The following is a 15,339-nucleotide window of genomic DNA, read 5'->3' on the forward strand; positions in this document are numbered from 1 at the left end:
AACTTCTATTAAATTCCTTATTTCCTTGTTAATTAACCATATTTGTCTTTCCATGGGTAGGTAACCTAATTTTATTTAAAACAAACAATGGGAATATATAATTATTATTCATCTTCAGAGCAAAACAAGGTCCTCTTGTCTCCTTTTGGATAGATTTTACCATCAGTTGAAAGTAGTACTACTGAGAGTGAAGAAGTTGGAATTTAGGAGCTTGGTGCTAAGTATTGGAAATATGGGCTTGGCCTATCTAGGCACTACCCATTATTAGACATACTCTGTTTTTAGTGCCATACATTCCCCACAATTACAAGGAAAGCAAAATACAATGTTGGGGTAGCCTCTGAAATGATTACTTTACTTTACTTTACTTTATTTCGTATTTCTAGACCGCCCCCTCTCCCAAAAGGGACTCGGGGCGGTGATAGGCAATCCAGTACATATTAAGTAAAAGTAATCGTTCTCCCACTGTCAGACTTTCACAAGCAGTTGTCCAGGAGGATAGGAAAGTTAGTGATATGATAATTTGTCCTTTCCCATATAATCTCTGTTTTAGGGCCAGTATAAGGAAATGAATGGTTGTTTGAAAACAATGAGTTTTTCGAGGAATACCTTTTAATATACTGCGAGCTCTAATAGCAGATAGATACTAATTTGAGCATCATGCTGCCTAATAAAGTTTACAAACTAGATTTGATAAAAACTAGTATCTGAAATCGTCTCATGTTACCTACTGTAATCCCCAAATACCTAAAAATAATGCTCTCTAGCTTCTATGCGGGATAAACACATAGTAGCATATTGATTTATTTCATTCTTAATCTTCCATCCCTCAGTAAATACCCGTAAGTATTGTTCACTGTTAGCAGTTGCTCAAATTTGATATTTTTTCAATTTATAGCTAGTTTCAAAAATGGAGCAAATCATCCCTGATAATGCCTGAAGGAGATCAGATAGCTAATACGCAAAGCCTGTGCAAGGGACACCATCTGTGATAAATGCTTTCCGTGCCTGCTGTCAAATTATAATCTGGAAAATTATTTTTATTATTGTCGTGGTCGGAAACAAAAACAAAATTTGTTGTCCAAAATTTGAATTAGTCCCAAGTACAATTTGATTTGTTTCTATAACATCCACAGTCTGGCTGTTCTATTATACAGTAAACTGTATGATAAATGCCATTCTGTTCTGTGTCTAATGTTGTCATTGGTCATGAAAATACCAAAATCAGGTTTAAAATGAAAGCTCTCTTTTTAAATAAAGATTTACGTGAAGGAAGGCAGGTTAACAAGTTTTAAAGAATTCTGTACAGCACATTATGAATTGTACAGAAGGAGGATTAAAAATTCTATTTTTTAACGTTAGAATTTCAATATCACTTCATTTCTTTAGATTTATAGCCCCCCAATTTTAGGCTTAAAATTTAAAACAGTTTGTGTAATGAAACATTCCTGGACATTTGCACAGTATGTAAATTTGTAATTGACATATACATTTCCCAAAAATATAGCTGTTCTTCAGTAGATTTTTTCAAATTCTAATGATTGAACAGATATATTTGAAAAGATTTTCTTATAGCCACAATCCAACAAGTAGCTTGGTGTATTTATGCCCCGTGAATTCAGTACTAGATAGTACATATGTACCTATAATTGAAGTGATAGAGCATAAACAAAAGGTGCCTTTGCTTTTGATATATTCTTGACAGGTGCCGTGAGCACTCTCACATATGCCCCAAATCAAATTCTGACTTTGGATTTTTCTCTTGCAGAACACTATTTCTATGTTGATTGATTTTTACATAAGCAACTCTTTCCCAGAAATTATAACTAAGAAGTATTATCTTTATGTCCTTCTTGAATGCTGCACCAACTACTCCCCAGTTTTCATCATTATTTGTTTCAATCCTCCACTACTTCTTCCAAAAGTATCTGCATAATTTAGGATATTTTTTTTCTTTCATTTGTATGGATTATAGCCAGGGGAAAAAAAAGGGGGGGGGGCATATTTGTATGATAACCCTTCAGTTTAGTTGTAATCCTCTACATAAAATACAAAACAATTGTCAGCCTTCCCAATAGACCAGACCAGATGAACTAATTGTATTTTACCATAGGGCTACATTAACAGACTCTTGCAAGTCTGATATTGTAGTGCAAATCTCCTGCCATCTTTTTTACAGCCTGAGAAGTTAGGTAGACTCCTTTCTTAGTTGTTTCTCCGTCCCTTATGCTGCTCTGGGCTTCCCCAAGCAGCATTTGGTATCCACTCCCAAGATCATTCCCACATAACACTGCAATAATGAAATTCATCTTCACTAAATTATTATGGTATATTCATTATGTTAAGCAAGGGACTCTTCTTTTCAATCAATATCTATGGCCTTCAAAGAGCTGGCCCTTAATTTTAAAGCTGCCACATACTGACAGATCTGAATAATATGATCTGATTGCAGAACACCATTTTGTCTTCATCAGAATCTGGATGATATGAACACTTGGAGGATCTTTCCCCAAGGTAATAGTATGATGGTATTGGTCTTATAAATAAAAGGAAGTGTGTACTTAATAGAAAAAGAAAAAAAATTAATCAAACTGAAGAGCTGAATATCTCATAGGATAGGGGCAGAATACACCGTTAACAGTGCTTATATATAAGAATATATAATAACTCAGAAGTAGTGAATGGTCTCACTGTCTATATATAGTCAACAGAGAATCACAACAGACCATTGAGAACTGAACATGTTTAAATGGCATAAAAAGCTGGCTGCCAGAGAGTGGAGTAAGAATGGAATGGTTAGATAAAGTAATCAAATGTAGCTATATCATTTATTTTATTGACAGGCACTACTGATTCATCACTTAATCACAGATTTCTTACCACCATGCATCTTTTAAAAAAATTAAATCAGAAACTGAGTAATAAAATGCACAAATCAAATGCATTCCTAATAAGCAACTTTGTATGCCGAGGTGGCGCAGTGGTTAGAATGCAGGCTACTTCTGCTGACTGCTGGCTGCCTGAAATTTGGCTCAGGGTTGACTCAGCCTTCCATCCTTCTGAGGTGGGCAAAATGAGGACCCAGATTGTTGGGGGCAATAGGCTGACTCTGTAAACCGCTTAGAGAGGACTGTAAAGCACTGTGAAGTGGTATATAAGTCTAAGTACTACTATTGCTACTATATGTTGTTTGGCCTGATTTTTAGCAGAAATGTGAGTTAATTTGTAAAACTTCTGAATTTGATTCAGGCATAGTATTGAACATTTGTGTAATAAATCCTTCACAAAATTTATCAAGCCCTAAAGAGTTTGGTGATTATAGTGGGGCACTTTTGAAAGAGTTATCACTGTCGCTATTTTTAGCAGCTCAGAAGCTGAAGGATTGGTATGTCAACTTAATCCCGTAGCAGATAGTTTAGGTGAAGAATAAACGGAAACTTTTTCATTTAGTTCCAGCATTAAAAGCAGTCAGTTATCATTTCCTTATATGGTCTACTATTCTTAGACTTGTCACATAATTCTACTTAGCTTTCAACTACTGTATCATGAATTTACAGTGTCAGCTCTTGTTGTAGTGAAGTGTATGGTCCTGGATTTCGTCCATACTTCTAGAAGGGTGATGAGATGTTATATATAGTAGAGAGAACTTATAACTTTTAAAAGGTTTGGCAGAAGCCAGCATTCCAGCAGATTTTCTTCACCCTGAGTGTTATTGTGACATATGTACTAGCTAAATTCATGTATCTGTATAACTAGTTTAGAGTAATAGGGGTACATTAAATAACACACTGGGGAGGGATTCTGCAACTGAGGGCTGGACCAATGCATAGAGGATATTGCCATGATTGTGCTCTTATTAATGTAGGCTCAGTGTATTTGCACTGAAAATCTAAAATGTTTCGAATGTCTTGGCCCCTATTATTGCTTTACAAGCAGGGCTGGGCTTCAAAAATTTCAGCAACGGGTTATCTCCTCGGTTGCTGGGTGGGCATGGCCATGTGTAGGGGTCAGCCTCCTGCACCACAGCAAGGGAAATCGTTTTTGCTTTCCCCAGGCTCTGGAGGCTTTCCTTGAGCCTCTGGGAGGGCGAAAACTACCTCCCCCGGGCACTGGAGGCCTTCCGGGAAGCCAGTTTTTCCCCCTCCTCGAGCCTCCGCGCAGGCTCTGCACTTACCTCGCATCCAAAACGGGTCGTGCGGAGACTCATGGGAGGGGCATGGTGGGGGGGCGTGGTGTGGTGGGCAGGGCCATCCAGGGGTGGGATTTGTAGGTCCTCCGAACCGGCCATAACGTTAACTACGGGTTCTCCCGAACCTGAATGAACCCGAAGCAGCCCACCCCTGTAAGTTTGAAGTAAATGCAGTTACTAAATCATAGGCTTTTAATCATATAAATGGAGCCACTTGTCTGGAAGAATAGGGATCAGGAGTGAAAAGCATAGGGAAAAGATGGTTGAGCTTTTTTTTAAAAAAATAGGTTTCCTCTGGAAGCTAGCCCCTACTCAGTAATGACAGGTTTATATTCTGAATATAGTTTGTCTCGATTGCTCCAGAGCTGGGAGGTGATGCAGTGGCATAAAACATGTTTCCAAAGCAAGACTTAGTGTGTTTTGGCTCATTCAAACTTGAAGATGGGATTTCTTGTTATGTCAGATATTGCTATTTAAAGAAAAAGAAAAAGAAAAGAAAGTCCGCTTGCTATTTGAAATATCTTTGAGTTTTTTCTTTCTTTCTTTCTTTGCTTTTCTTCTACAGATAACACCCCCGTGCTTACTTGGAATCTGAATCCTTCATGGAATCTATGGAAGAAACCAACCAACTAAGAGTGTTCAAAATGCTCTGATCTTTCTCACATTGCCCGATCCTGTCTCACCCGTGTCTTGTTCCCACACGGGAGTTTGGACTGTGGAATGCCTGCTGGCACTTGCTCAGAGAAGTTTTGGGGGTTCCCTAAGCTTGTGCAATACAAAAAAAACCCCTACATTTTTTTTAAAAAAAGAAAAATATCTTTAAAGTGTTGTGCAAGTTTGTGTGTGTGTGTGTGTATGCGTGTATATCCAACTCCAGGTCGAACTGGAACTGTTCAGCAGCAGAAATGACTGAAAACAACAAACTAATGGGGGAAAAAACTTGACATAAACTAGAACAAGTTATTTTATTTATTTCAATATTTAAAAGAGAAAAGTAGTGCACAGTATTTTTGTTTAAAATGGATTTTACTTCAGCATTTAAAGGCTTTTTTTTTGTGAAGGTGGGCCTTTTGCAAGGTGCTTAATGCAAGATAAAGGCAGTTTACTTGCAGGATAATTTTTTAAAGTTCTGAAAATAAAGATAAACTTTGCTCTCTCTTATACTTTAAATATGCCATTCATAGACCGTGCTGGGGTTTTCATTTTTCAAAGTGGATGTGGTAAGTTTAAATTATTCTGGATTATTTTTTGAATGTCTGCTAATGTTTTCTGCTTAGCTATACTAAATTAGACAAAAACCCTAGTCTAAACAAAATATTTTGAAAAGCAAATGCTGACTTCTGGGCAGGTGTTTAAATCACAGAATAACAAAAATGTAGACATTAGCAATTATGCTACTGAAGCTAGATGTTTTTTAAGGAAAAGAAATGCTGTTTTCTGTAACATTTTCACCTCATGCTAACAGCTCCTTGTGAAATAAATCAACAAAACGTGAACAACTCAATATTTAATTACTGGAATAGTATATTTGGAGAAAAGCCTATACCTTTAATAGTATTATATGAAGCATTTGAAAGAACATTTGGGGACATTTAGAATATTAATTTTCTTTTTCTAGAAATTATAAAATTGGATGTAGTCACAGACCATAGCTGTTCTCTGTTACAGTTTTTTTTTTAGGACCAATCCATAGACAATTGGTGCTTATAAAGTATGTGTCAGAAATTCTGCAGGAGACTTCCTATTAAAAAGTAACACGAGAATAGGATTATTCTAATCATTTTGCTTGGAGGTGCATGTAAATAATATAGCAATAAATGATCCTGGAAGGAATTATTTGGATAAAGTTTCCCTCTAAATTAATTTTGCCAGATGATGTAAAATAATCCATTGTGTGTGTGGACCAGCAATACCTTGGAACTGGATGGTGCAAAGGAATTGTATGTGTGCTTGCCTGGAAGCAGATTTTGCAGAGTTTTAGTGTGACTTATTCCTTAATAAGTGTGCATAGAAGTGTTTAATCTGGTGTGTAGTTAAATACAGTAATCCTTGGATAAAATCTGTTTGCCATAAAATAGAGGTAAAAGAAAACCATGATATGCATTTCTAAAACCTCAGTCATCACTTTATGCATGCACAGCTCCCTTTTATATATGCATCATATCTCATTAGCCAATAACAGACATTCAGGTATAATAGACCCTCATTCCTCACATTAGACTATTAAATTAAAAACTTTATGTCATATATTCTTTTAGGGTGTAAATGTGACATCTATTCTCTGAATTTCTGGGAGCAATCTTCAGTTCACTGCTGCACACTCACTATATAATTATTTTAGGCTTTTTCAGGAGTCCAAGAATGTGAATCCACAGTTAAGTAAATTAAAGTTGCATGGCAGTGGTGCTATAAATTTTGCATATCCTGTTGTCTCTCAGGGATGCTGGATATTAGGGCAATGCAGAAACTAGCCCAGAAGAAGCACTACATACATTCTAGTCATGGAATCCAATATGAGAAGTGAATGTCCCAGGATATTGCACACTAAATATAATGAAATTCCTGTTGGGATTAGTAAGAGAGGAAAAAGATTCCTTAAAATTACATCAATTACAACCCATAAATTACAATTTTTCTGCCATTTTATATAAATATTCCATTAGGTTTAAAAAATGTACATCCATATTGAAGAGCTTTTGTGTTGGCGTACAATTGACTTCCAAGGCATATCCTGTACACTTTTCTGTAAATATTTATTTGTCCACCTTTTTTTAAAAGAAAAATTTGTGAAATTGCAATTGCTGTATATAATTTTTGAAGGTCCTCATTGTTTACAATGCTGTCCTCCAGTCTGCAAATAAAACTTCCTTCTCTAATTATTTTTGTTTTTTTTCCCAATTGATAAATTATTATTTACTTGGTTGCTTAAATGCTTTTTATGATTTTTTTTTAAATTTTCCCTATTGCTTTCACTTTGTAGCAAAAGAGAACAGGACATACAAAAACAGCTGATTGAAAGCAGACTTTTGCTCATGTTACCCATTCCTTTGGTCTTTGAACAGCAAATCAATCTTATTGGTCTAAATAATCTCTTTCAATAAGGGACAATACAGTACAATAGCAGAGTTGGAAGGGACCTTGGAGGTCTTCTAGTCCAATCCCCTGCCTAGGCAGGAAACCCTATACCATTTCAGACAAATGGCTATCCAACATCTTCTTAAAGACTTCCAGTGTTGGGGCATTCACAACTTCTGGAGGCAAGCTGTTCCATTGATTAATTGTTCTAACTGTCAGGAAATTTCTCCTCAGTTCTAAGTTGCTTCTCTCCTTGGACACAGTGGCTCAGTGGCTAAGACGCTGAGCTTGTCGATTGAAAGGTTGGCAAATTGGCAGTTCAAATCCCTAGCACTACAGGAGTGAGCTCCTGTTACTTGTTCCAGCTTCTGCCAGCCTAGCAGTTCGAAAGCATGTAAAATGCAAGTAGAAAAAATAGTAACTACCTTTGGTGGGAAGGTAACAGTGTTCTGTGTGCCTTTGGTGTTTAATCATGCCGGCCACATGACCACAGAGATGTCTTCAGACAGCACTGGCTCTTCGGCTTTGAAACGGAGATGAGCCCCATCCTCTAGAGTGGAGAACGACTAACACATATGTGCAAGGGGAACCTTTACTTTTTAATCTCTTTCAACTTGATTCCACCGCCTAATCTATCATCCATCTTCTCTGGGAGTTATACTTATCATTGGCTGGGTCTGATTGAATTGGAGTCCAACATCAACAGGAGAATAAGAAGTTTCACATCCCTGGCCTTGCATAACCCAAAGCCTTTCCCAATTCCGCTACTTCCAATTCTAGGAAAGTCATGTTATCTGAATTTTTGAAAGCTGCAATCCTAATATTATCGAACCCAACTTTCAGGGAGACTGAAATTGTTTCTACAAACTATAGGATGTATAAAAGAAGACTTAAGGACTTTTAAAATTGGCTTTTTTATGTTAAAGAAAAATAGCTGTCTGGAACTCTGACCTAGATTAAACCCTGATATAATTCAGAAGACACAATGATCTTCTATGGAAAAACTACAGCTGCTAAAGAGTCATTTGGCCAAATGGAAATTAGTCATAGAAGCAAAAATGAGTTGTCTCAGACTCACATTGGACAGCACTGAATTTTAGAAGCAAACTAAAAGTAGATTTTGTAAACTTGTTTTTTAAATGTAGTTTACATAATGTGTAGCTTAAGTCTTATTTATTTAACTATAAAATTTATATAGTTTTGACACTATGCAGGATAATTACAATAGCTTGTGGACCCAGAGAAATATAAAATTTGGAGCACATTACATTGGGGAAATCTGCAGAAAAGATCAAGTGTGCATGCCAATTCAATAATGTTTTGATACTGGAGGTGTTTGGACCAAGACTTTAAGTAGCATGGTTACAAATATGTCTATAATAAGTTAGACAAACTTAGTCTACAAGAAATTAATTAGAAATTAACTTCTGGTGCATGCAAAATACTGCCTTCTGAAGGAAGTATGATCACAGGACCAGAGATATTAATTCACTGCTGTACTACATATTTATATATATTATATAAAGGGAATATATAGTGTATTTCTGTTCCTCAAGAGTAGGGGTGTCAACTAGTGGCCTGCGGGCTGGATGCATCACACGCAGACCATGCTCACCCCAGCTCCATGAAGGGGGAAAATATCAAGAAATGTCACGTGACACTGCAAGTTTGACACCATGCTCAAGAGGATAATGCTTTCTGTGTTGAATGCTGAAACCAAACAAACCACAAAAAGAGCCCTAGTGGCACAGTGGTTAGAAGTCAGTACTGCATGCTAACTCTGCCTACAGCCATGAGTTGGCTCAGCCTTCCATCTTTCTGAGGTTGGTAAAATGAGGATCTAGTTTATTGGGGACAATATGCTGACATTTGTAAAGTGCTCAGACAGTGCTGTAAAACACTATGAAACAATATATAAGTCTTGGCCAGCTCTAAAGCCGGAGCTGACAATAAGTGCTGTTACTATTAATGCACCATAGCCTGTTCTGTTAGACTAATCATTATGGTTTGTAAACCCTACTTTATGGCAGTTTTTCCTAATTTGGATGCTTTCCAGATATTTGAATTCCAATTCTGAGAATTCTTCTGCTAGTGTTGATGTTGCTGAAATCTGTGGAAATTTGGGTCTATATATTTTTAGAGTTTATAGGTTTATGGCTTTGCATTGTAACTGATCAATGATGTAGCTTATTCAGCCAACCATGCTTAAGTCTGACTGAACTGATTGACTCAGGATGCAACACTACATTCCATGCTGTGTTATTCAAAGCCTGCATTAGATTTCTCAGACTGTAATTTCTCGATTCTGAGAGCTATTCACATATTTTACCTCAAATATACCAGTATAATCTGTTTCAGAAAGGTTGGAAAGGATGTATGATATGCAACAACATAAATCTTTTTCAAAAGAGGAATCATTAAGTGTTTGGATAATCTTTCAGTTTCAAAAAGTTACTGGGGTAGGTAGGTACAGGTGAGATTGTCATCACAAAGCAGTGTTTCTCAACCTCAAGAACTTTTAAGATCTGTGCTCTTCAATTCCCAGAATTCTGAGAGTCAAAGTCCATACATCCGAAAATTGCTGAGGTTGATAAACATTGTCCTAAAAGATACGTACATTTGAAACTTTTTGCATTTCCCAGTAAGAGATGACACTATAGTACAGAGGCATAGATTCATTTATTTTAAGTATGAATTTACACTCTTTTATATGCTAAGCAGTTTCACAAGTCATGCAATCACAATACTATTTGTGTTAAGAGAAAGAAGGTCAAACGGGCATTATATTAGCACTTTAAAGGTACATGTGTGTTTATGGAAAATGTTAAGGTGTTGTTTTTTTTAATCCAGTCAGACATTCTGCATTTTTGCATCTATATCCTTGTCTTTTTTTTTTTTTGCTCAGTTGCACATTTTCAAAAGGTTAGTGAGCTTGTCAATTAACTGAATGCTTTGTGGCACATGAACCTGTCTGGGTGGAAAGCCTGTGGCAAACGAATCATACATTTCTGAGCCCTGAAGAAATTTTCTTCTAGGATAAACTTGGTTGAAGATGTCATGAAGACAAAAATGGGTGAAAATACAGCATCTATAACTTCTGTGTTATAGCTAGTTATTCTGCCTAGTCATTTGATTTTCAATTTCAAATGCATTCTATTATTATTATTTTTTGCTTGAGAAGTAAACATTGAAATGGCCCTTTGTAGAAGGTATAATATCTAATGACAGCTTTTACCATAAATGGGTAAAATCTTTGCATTTTCCATTGCTATTATAAAGTTGAAGAGATTATTTTTTAGGAGCACTTCGCACTATTACTTTAGATTCCAGCTGTTCAGATAAATATTCCTACCCTTAATTTCCCTGTATTGCAAATTGGTAGAATATGCAAAGACAGATTTCCTTTCTGTTAGCTACTTTTGGCAATGGGTCTTTATAACCTATAGTGTTTGTTTATGAGACATAATGGTGTGCTTCTCTGGAGGTTGCAGTGACCTACTTTGTTCCCATATGGTGCCAGGCTGATGCATGAATACAATTCTTTCTCAGAAGATTTCATGAACAAAGAGCAAGTAGCTTGCCTAGCAGCCAGTAGTTTCACGGCCAACAAGGTAAAGCACAGAATTAGCTATTTATCCTAACGAGAAGACTGTAAGTAGCCCCCTGGTAGTTTTCAGGTTAAGACTTTTGTCTATAATGCTGCCTGGATCTAAGTGGGGGGATCAAAGATGACCCTGTTCAATGGAAAGCTCAGAGCCCCTCATTTACATTGATAAATGGGCTTCCTTGTCAGAAGCTCAAATGTTGGTTGATAGAGGAAGGGATGCCTCGGTCCTTAAGGTGACTAGGCAGTAAATCTGTGTGCTGGCTGATGATACGTCTTAGGTTATGGAAGTCTCTATCAGGACATGGTATGCAAGGTGTTTTTTTTTTTTAATTATTTGTACATTCACCTTTTTTCTTCTTCATTTATTTGCTTACCTCTTCTGTCCTGGTACCTGGCAAAAACACCCCCCCCCCATTTTTTTACTCTGGAAATTTTCCTGCACTGCCCACCCAATGCACCTCAGATAGACAAACAGTGCAAAACTAGTTTGCTGCTTCACTATTCTGCCACGTACACCTTGGTTTATAGAAGGACTCCTCCTTTGAACATAGTTCTTTCATTTGGTGCCCTTAGAGTGTGTGTGTTACAATCCCTGGTATGCCCAAATATGCCCTGGTTCGATTCCCAGTAAGGGTATGGCTAGCTGATGAGAGTTAAATAGCTTGAAATAGATCTATACTAGTCTCCCTTTATGTATTTATCAGCACAAATAACACACACACACACACACACACACACACACACACACACACACACACACACACACACACACACACACACACACACACACACACACACACACACACACACACATATATATATATATATATATATATATATATATATATATATATATATATATATATATTGTGTGTACATACATACACTTTTCAGCTGCAAGGATTGTGTAGTGCTTTCGCTGTGATCTCTAAAACACATTTTGGAGTATATGGGAGTGAAAACATTGTGCCTGTCTGCAATTCAAAGCAGCTGTCTCTATACCCTGGATCAATGTTTTAAAGCAGTATTTCTCAACCTCGGCAACTTTGAGGTGTCTGGAGACAAGCTCCCAGAATTCCTCATCCAGCATGCTGGTTGGGGAATTCTGAGAATTGAAGTCCACATGTCTTAAAGATGCTGAGGTTGAGGAACTGTTTTAAAATAAAAGCAGACTTGGCATATTCTTGGCTTGTTCACACCCCTCTAACGTCTGAAGTCTATCCTGGAGATCAAATCCAAACATTGCACAGCATTAACATTTAATAGCCACAAAATATTCAGGGTGTCATTAGGAAAGGAAAGGAAAAGGGAGGTGGGGGTGAGTGGAATGAAATAATCTAGGGAAGAGTACAGCCAACTCTCTGAAATTGAGAACAAGAGCTCTTCACCTAGAAGGGTCCTCTACAAACTAGTGTTATATAAACCATGCACTAGTATTATATGAACCATGTACCAAAATGTTACAATTTGTCATAAAAATATTTCACTGCCAGAAAAGATTGAGATGGGGATAAGGACTAGGCGTTTCTCCCCCAGATAGAAAATGTTTCTATGCAACCCTGAAAAAAATGATCATAATCGTAAATGCATCACATACTTTTGCGGCTTGTGCAAGACTTTTTTTTTAAAAAAGAAATCCTTCTGAGCCACCAGCTAACTGACCAATCCCAACCATTTCCAGCTCTCCACTCCCACCCCAAGCTTTTATTTTATGGAGTATGTAATTCAGAACTTGACTTAGATTCAGTTCTACTTGCACTATTGGAACGAACGATAGGGAGTGCAGCATGCACATCAAATTTGGAACTGGAACTGCTTATGTGGCATCCTTTTCACAAAGAATGACCGAGAATTAGCTCACTGGATGGGGATACAAATCTGGGACCCCTATTGAAACCTTTAAGCTTGCTGCCATAGGGTTGTTTGGGTGAAGAAATGTGTTTTCTAAATCGCTGATCCTGAAGAATCTTTTGAGCAGGGCCTCTTGATGTGGTGAGCTAAGAGACAGCTCTCAAAGCGAGCTGTTCTATCTTTGCTCCAGTGTACATCTCTGGTGAGATGTGCTCTGCCTTTCCACACTACATTTTTTTTTGTCCCTGGATCTTTCCTTTATGGTTATTAACAAGCTCCCAGAGCTTGGCTGATTTGAAAACTAAGCAGGATCAGCATTTTAAAAAAGTATGTGAATAGGAAACCTAGGCTAGACTAGGAAGACTAAGCAAAATGTCCTGGAAGAAGACAAGCACAAATGACTTCCATGCTTTTGTCAAGATGAGCCTATGGATGTGTCTGCAAAGTCACCAGAAGTTCAGCTTGACTTGAAGGTGGCTTGACTTTGCTGGACTAGAAATGAAATATACTTGTAATGCCAGGGAATTCAGCAGAATGGCCATTCATTCTTCCATTTTAAGATATTGTTTAGTATTTATAGATCTGTAAATTGTATTCAATTATTCAGGCCAATCTACAATTCTCAAAGACAAACTAGAGTTAAAACTTGAAATAGAGACTAATGCCATCTAATAGTACTTTGTCCTCTAAAAACCTCTAGAAAAAAACAATTAGTTTTTGTGGGATCCCTTCAGATACCAAATGACATGCCCTCTTGATATTTGATCAGATTATATTGTTGTTCAGAGTAGCGAAGAAGGTAGAACTGTAGTGATATTGAAGAAAAATTGTAATGAAGTAGGGTGAAGTCTGTAGTGAGGTAAGTATTTGATTTCTAAGTTTTGTGGTAGAATTGTACATAACTAGATACATATGAAACAATTTACTTTCTTATTTAATATAAATGGATTAGCTTAAACTTAGATGCTAACAAGCCTTTGAAAAGTCTGTTCTTTTTTTCCTTCAGATATGTAATATCCTTTCCCCTCTTCATAGTGAGCCAGCAGATGGGATTTAAATGCTACACCATGGGATAGGTATTTTACAAAGACTGGTTGTGAGCAGTCCTCACAGGATCAAGCTGGTGGTGAGTGCTGGCAGGAACAGGTCCAAAACTGTCTATTGATCTTCCTAATATAACCAGGAGCTTCTAGTATTGCAATAGCTCTGCTTTTTCTCTGCTACTGTGATAATGATGAGGATTCATCTTCTTGTAAAGTAATCAATAGCTACAGTGTTGAGTTCCTGGCTGCTATTGTAGGCCTCTTAGAAGTAGCATTTTGCACATAGAATGCTCAAATCAGCTGGAATTGGGCTTAAGGAAAGAGCTTTGCTCAATTCTTCTTTCTGCTCTACCTGAAAATCTTTGGGACACATTCTGGACTTGGAATTGTTTCAGCAGAGCTTCAATACAAGGGATGGGGTTGATGGAAATGTCCTCCCTCCTTCTGCAATGGAGATTCTCCATTGGCATAAGGAGCACCTTCTAATTGTAGGTGACAATTGAATATCCAAGCTAATGTCTTCTGTTCATTTATGGTGGATTATATCAATAATGCAACATGATAGTCTAATTTCCATAATCCTCCTAAGGTCTAATCTTTCAGACACCGCAATAGTATCAGATGAACCTGCAATTTTTTAAAGGAGAACTGAGAAAGGAAGGAAGGAAGGAAGGAAGGAAGGAAGGAAGAAAGAAAGAAAGAAAGAAAGAAAGAAAGAAAGAAAGAAAGAAAGAAAGAAAGGAAAAGCAGTGAGCTCCTCATAAACATATAACTCAGTTATATTAAAAAAATGTTTTCAAGATGGTACATCTAGCGATCTGGGAACCGGCTAATGCCAGTCACTTATACATTGAATAAGAATGTAATTTTTAGTCTGATTTTTAAAAAATAAAACAGTAAGCTTCATATATCAATGGAAACTATCATATCTAAACCCATTGCTTGAAATTTTTTTAAGGAGATTAAATGCCTTCTCAATTGCTGTTTTGTAAGTCATAATCTTAAAAACAAGAGCTGTACTATCAAGGGCCAAAACATTAAATTCATGTAACTGGTCAGTCTAAGGCAGGGGTTTCAAATGTGTGTCATCATGGCCTCATCACGTGATGTATCACGACTTTCCCCCTTCGCTAAACCGGGCATGGGCATGGCCAGTGTGTGACGCATCCAGCCCACAGGCTGCAAGTTTGATGGACCCTAAAGCATCAGTATAGCAAGAGTAAGCAGAGGTCAAAACTATTCTGAATTTATTAGGAATGTATGGACATTTATTAGGATAATGACATTCATACAAAACAGTAAAATAATTCCAAAATGCCCCTGAATAGCATAATATATTCAATAGTCCCCCCGCCAAATGCTTGTTCTTTCCATGGGTAAGAACATGCATTCCATAGGTAAGAACAATATTTTATTGTTAAAGTTAAAAGATACACTAGTGATAAAGTAGCACACTACTTCCTTACTGCTTTCCAAAATAGGTATACGTAGAAACATGTTCCTGATGCCACCAAGAGTCAAATTTAACTATAAGGAAATTATTATTTCCATTTTTAGTTAGTTAGAGAACTGAT

The 15,339-nt window shown here is 37.0% G+C and overlaps 1 protein-coding gene across 8 annotated transcripts in view; it reads left to right on the forward strand.

Moving 5' to 3' along the window:
- DPF3 (double PHD fingers 3) overlaps positions 1–15,339 on the forward strand; it is a 262,300-nt gene that overhangs the window by 230,634 nt on the left and 16,327 nt on the right. For 2 of the 8 annotated variants that reach the window (XM_081939670.1, XM_081939671.1), the window contains one exon: positions 4,755–7,065. The exons of 1 other annotated variant lie outside the window; for it this stretch is intronic. In XM_081939670.1, coding sequence (XP_081795796.1) covers positions 4,755–4,784 — 30 coding nt within the window. In that variant the 3' untranslated portion in view covers positions 4,785–7,065. Of the gene's footprint in view, positions 1–2,452; positions 2,515–4,754; positions 7,066–15,339 lie in introns of those variants that run through there. 5 more of the 8 variants (XR_014174207.1, XM_081939669.1, XM_081939668.1 and 2 more) reach the window with 5 other exon arrangements.

The sequence above is a fragment of the Natrix helvetica genome (genome assembly GCF_964273705.1).
Source record: "Natrix helvetica genome assembly, chromosome: 1".
Classification (NCBI taxonomy): domain Eukaryota; kingdom Metazoa; phylum Chordata; class Lepidosauria; order Squamata; family Natricidae; genus Natrix; species Natrix helvetica.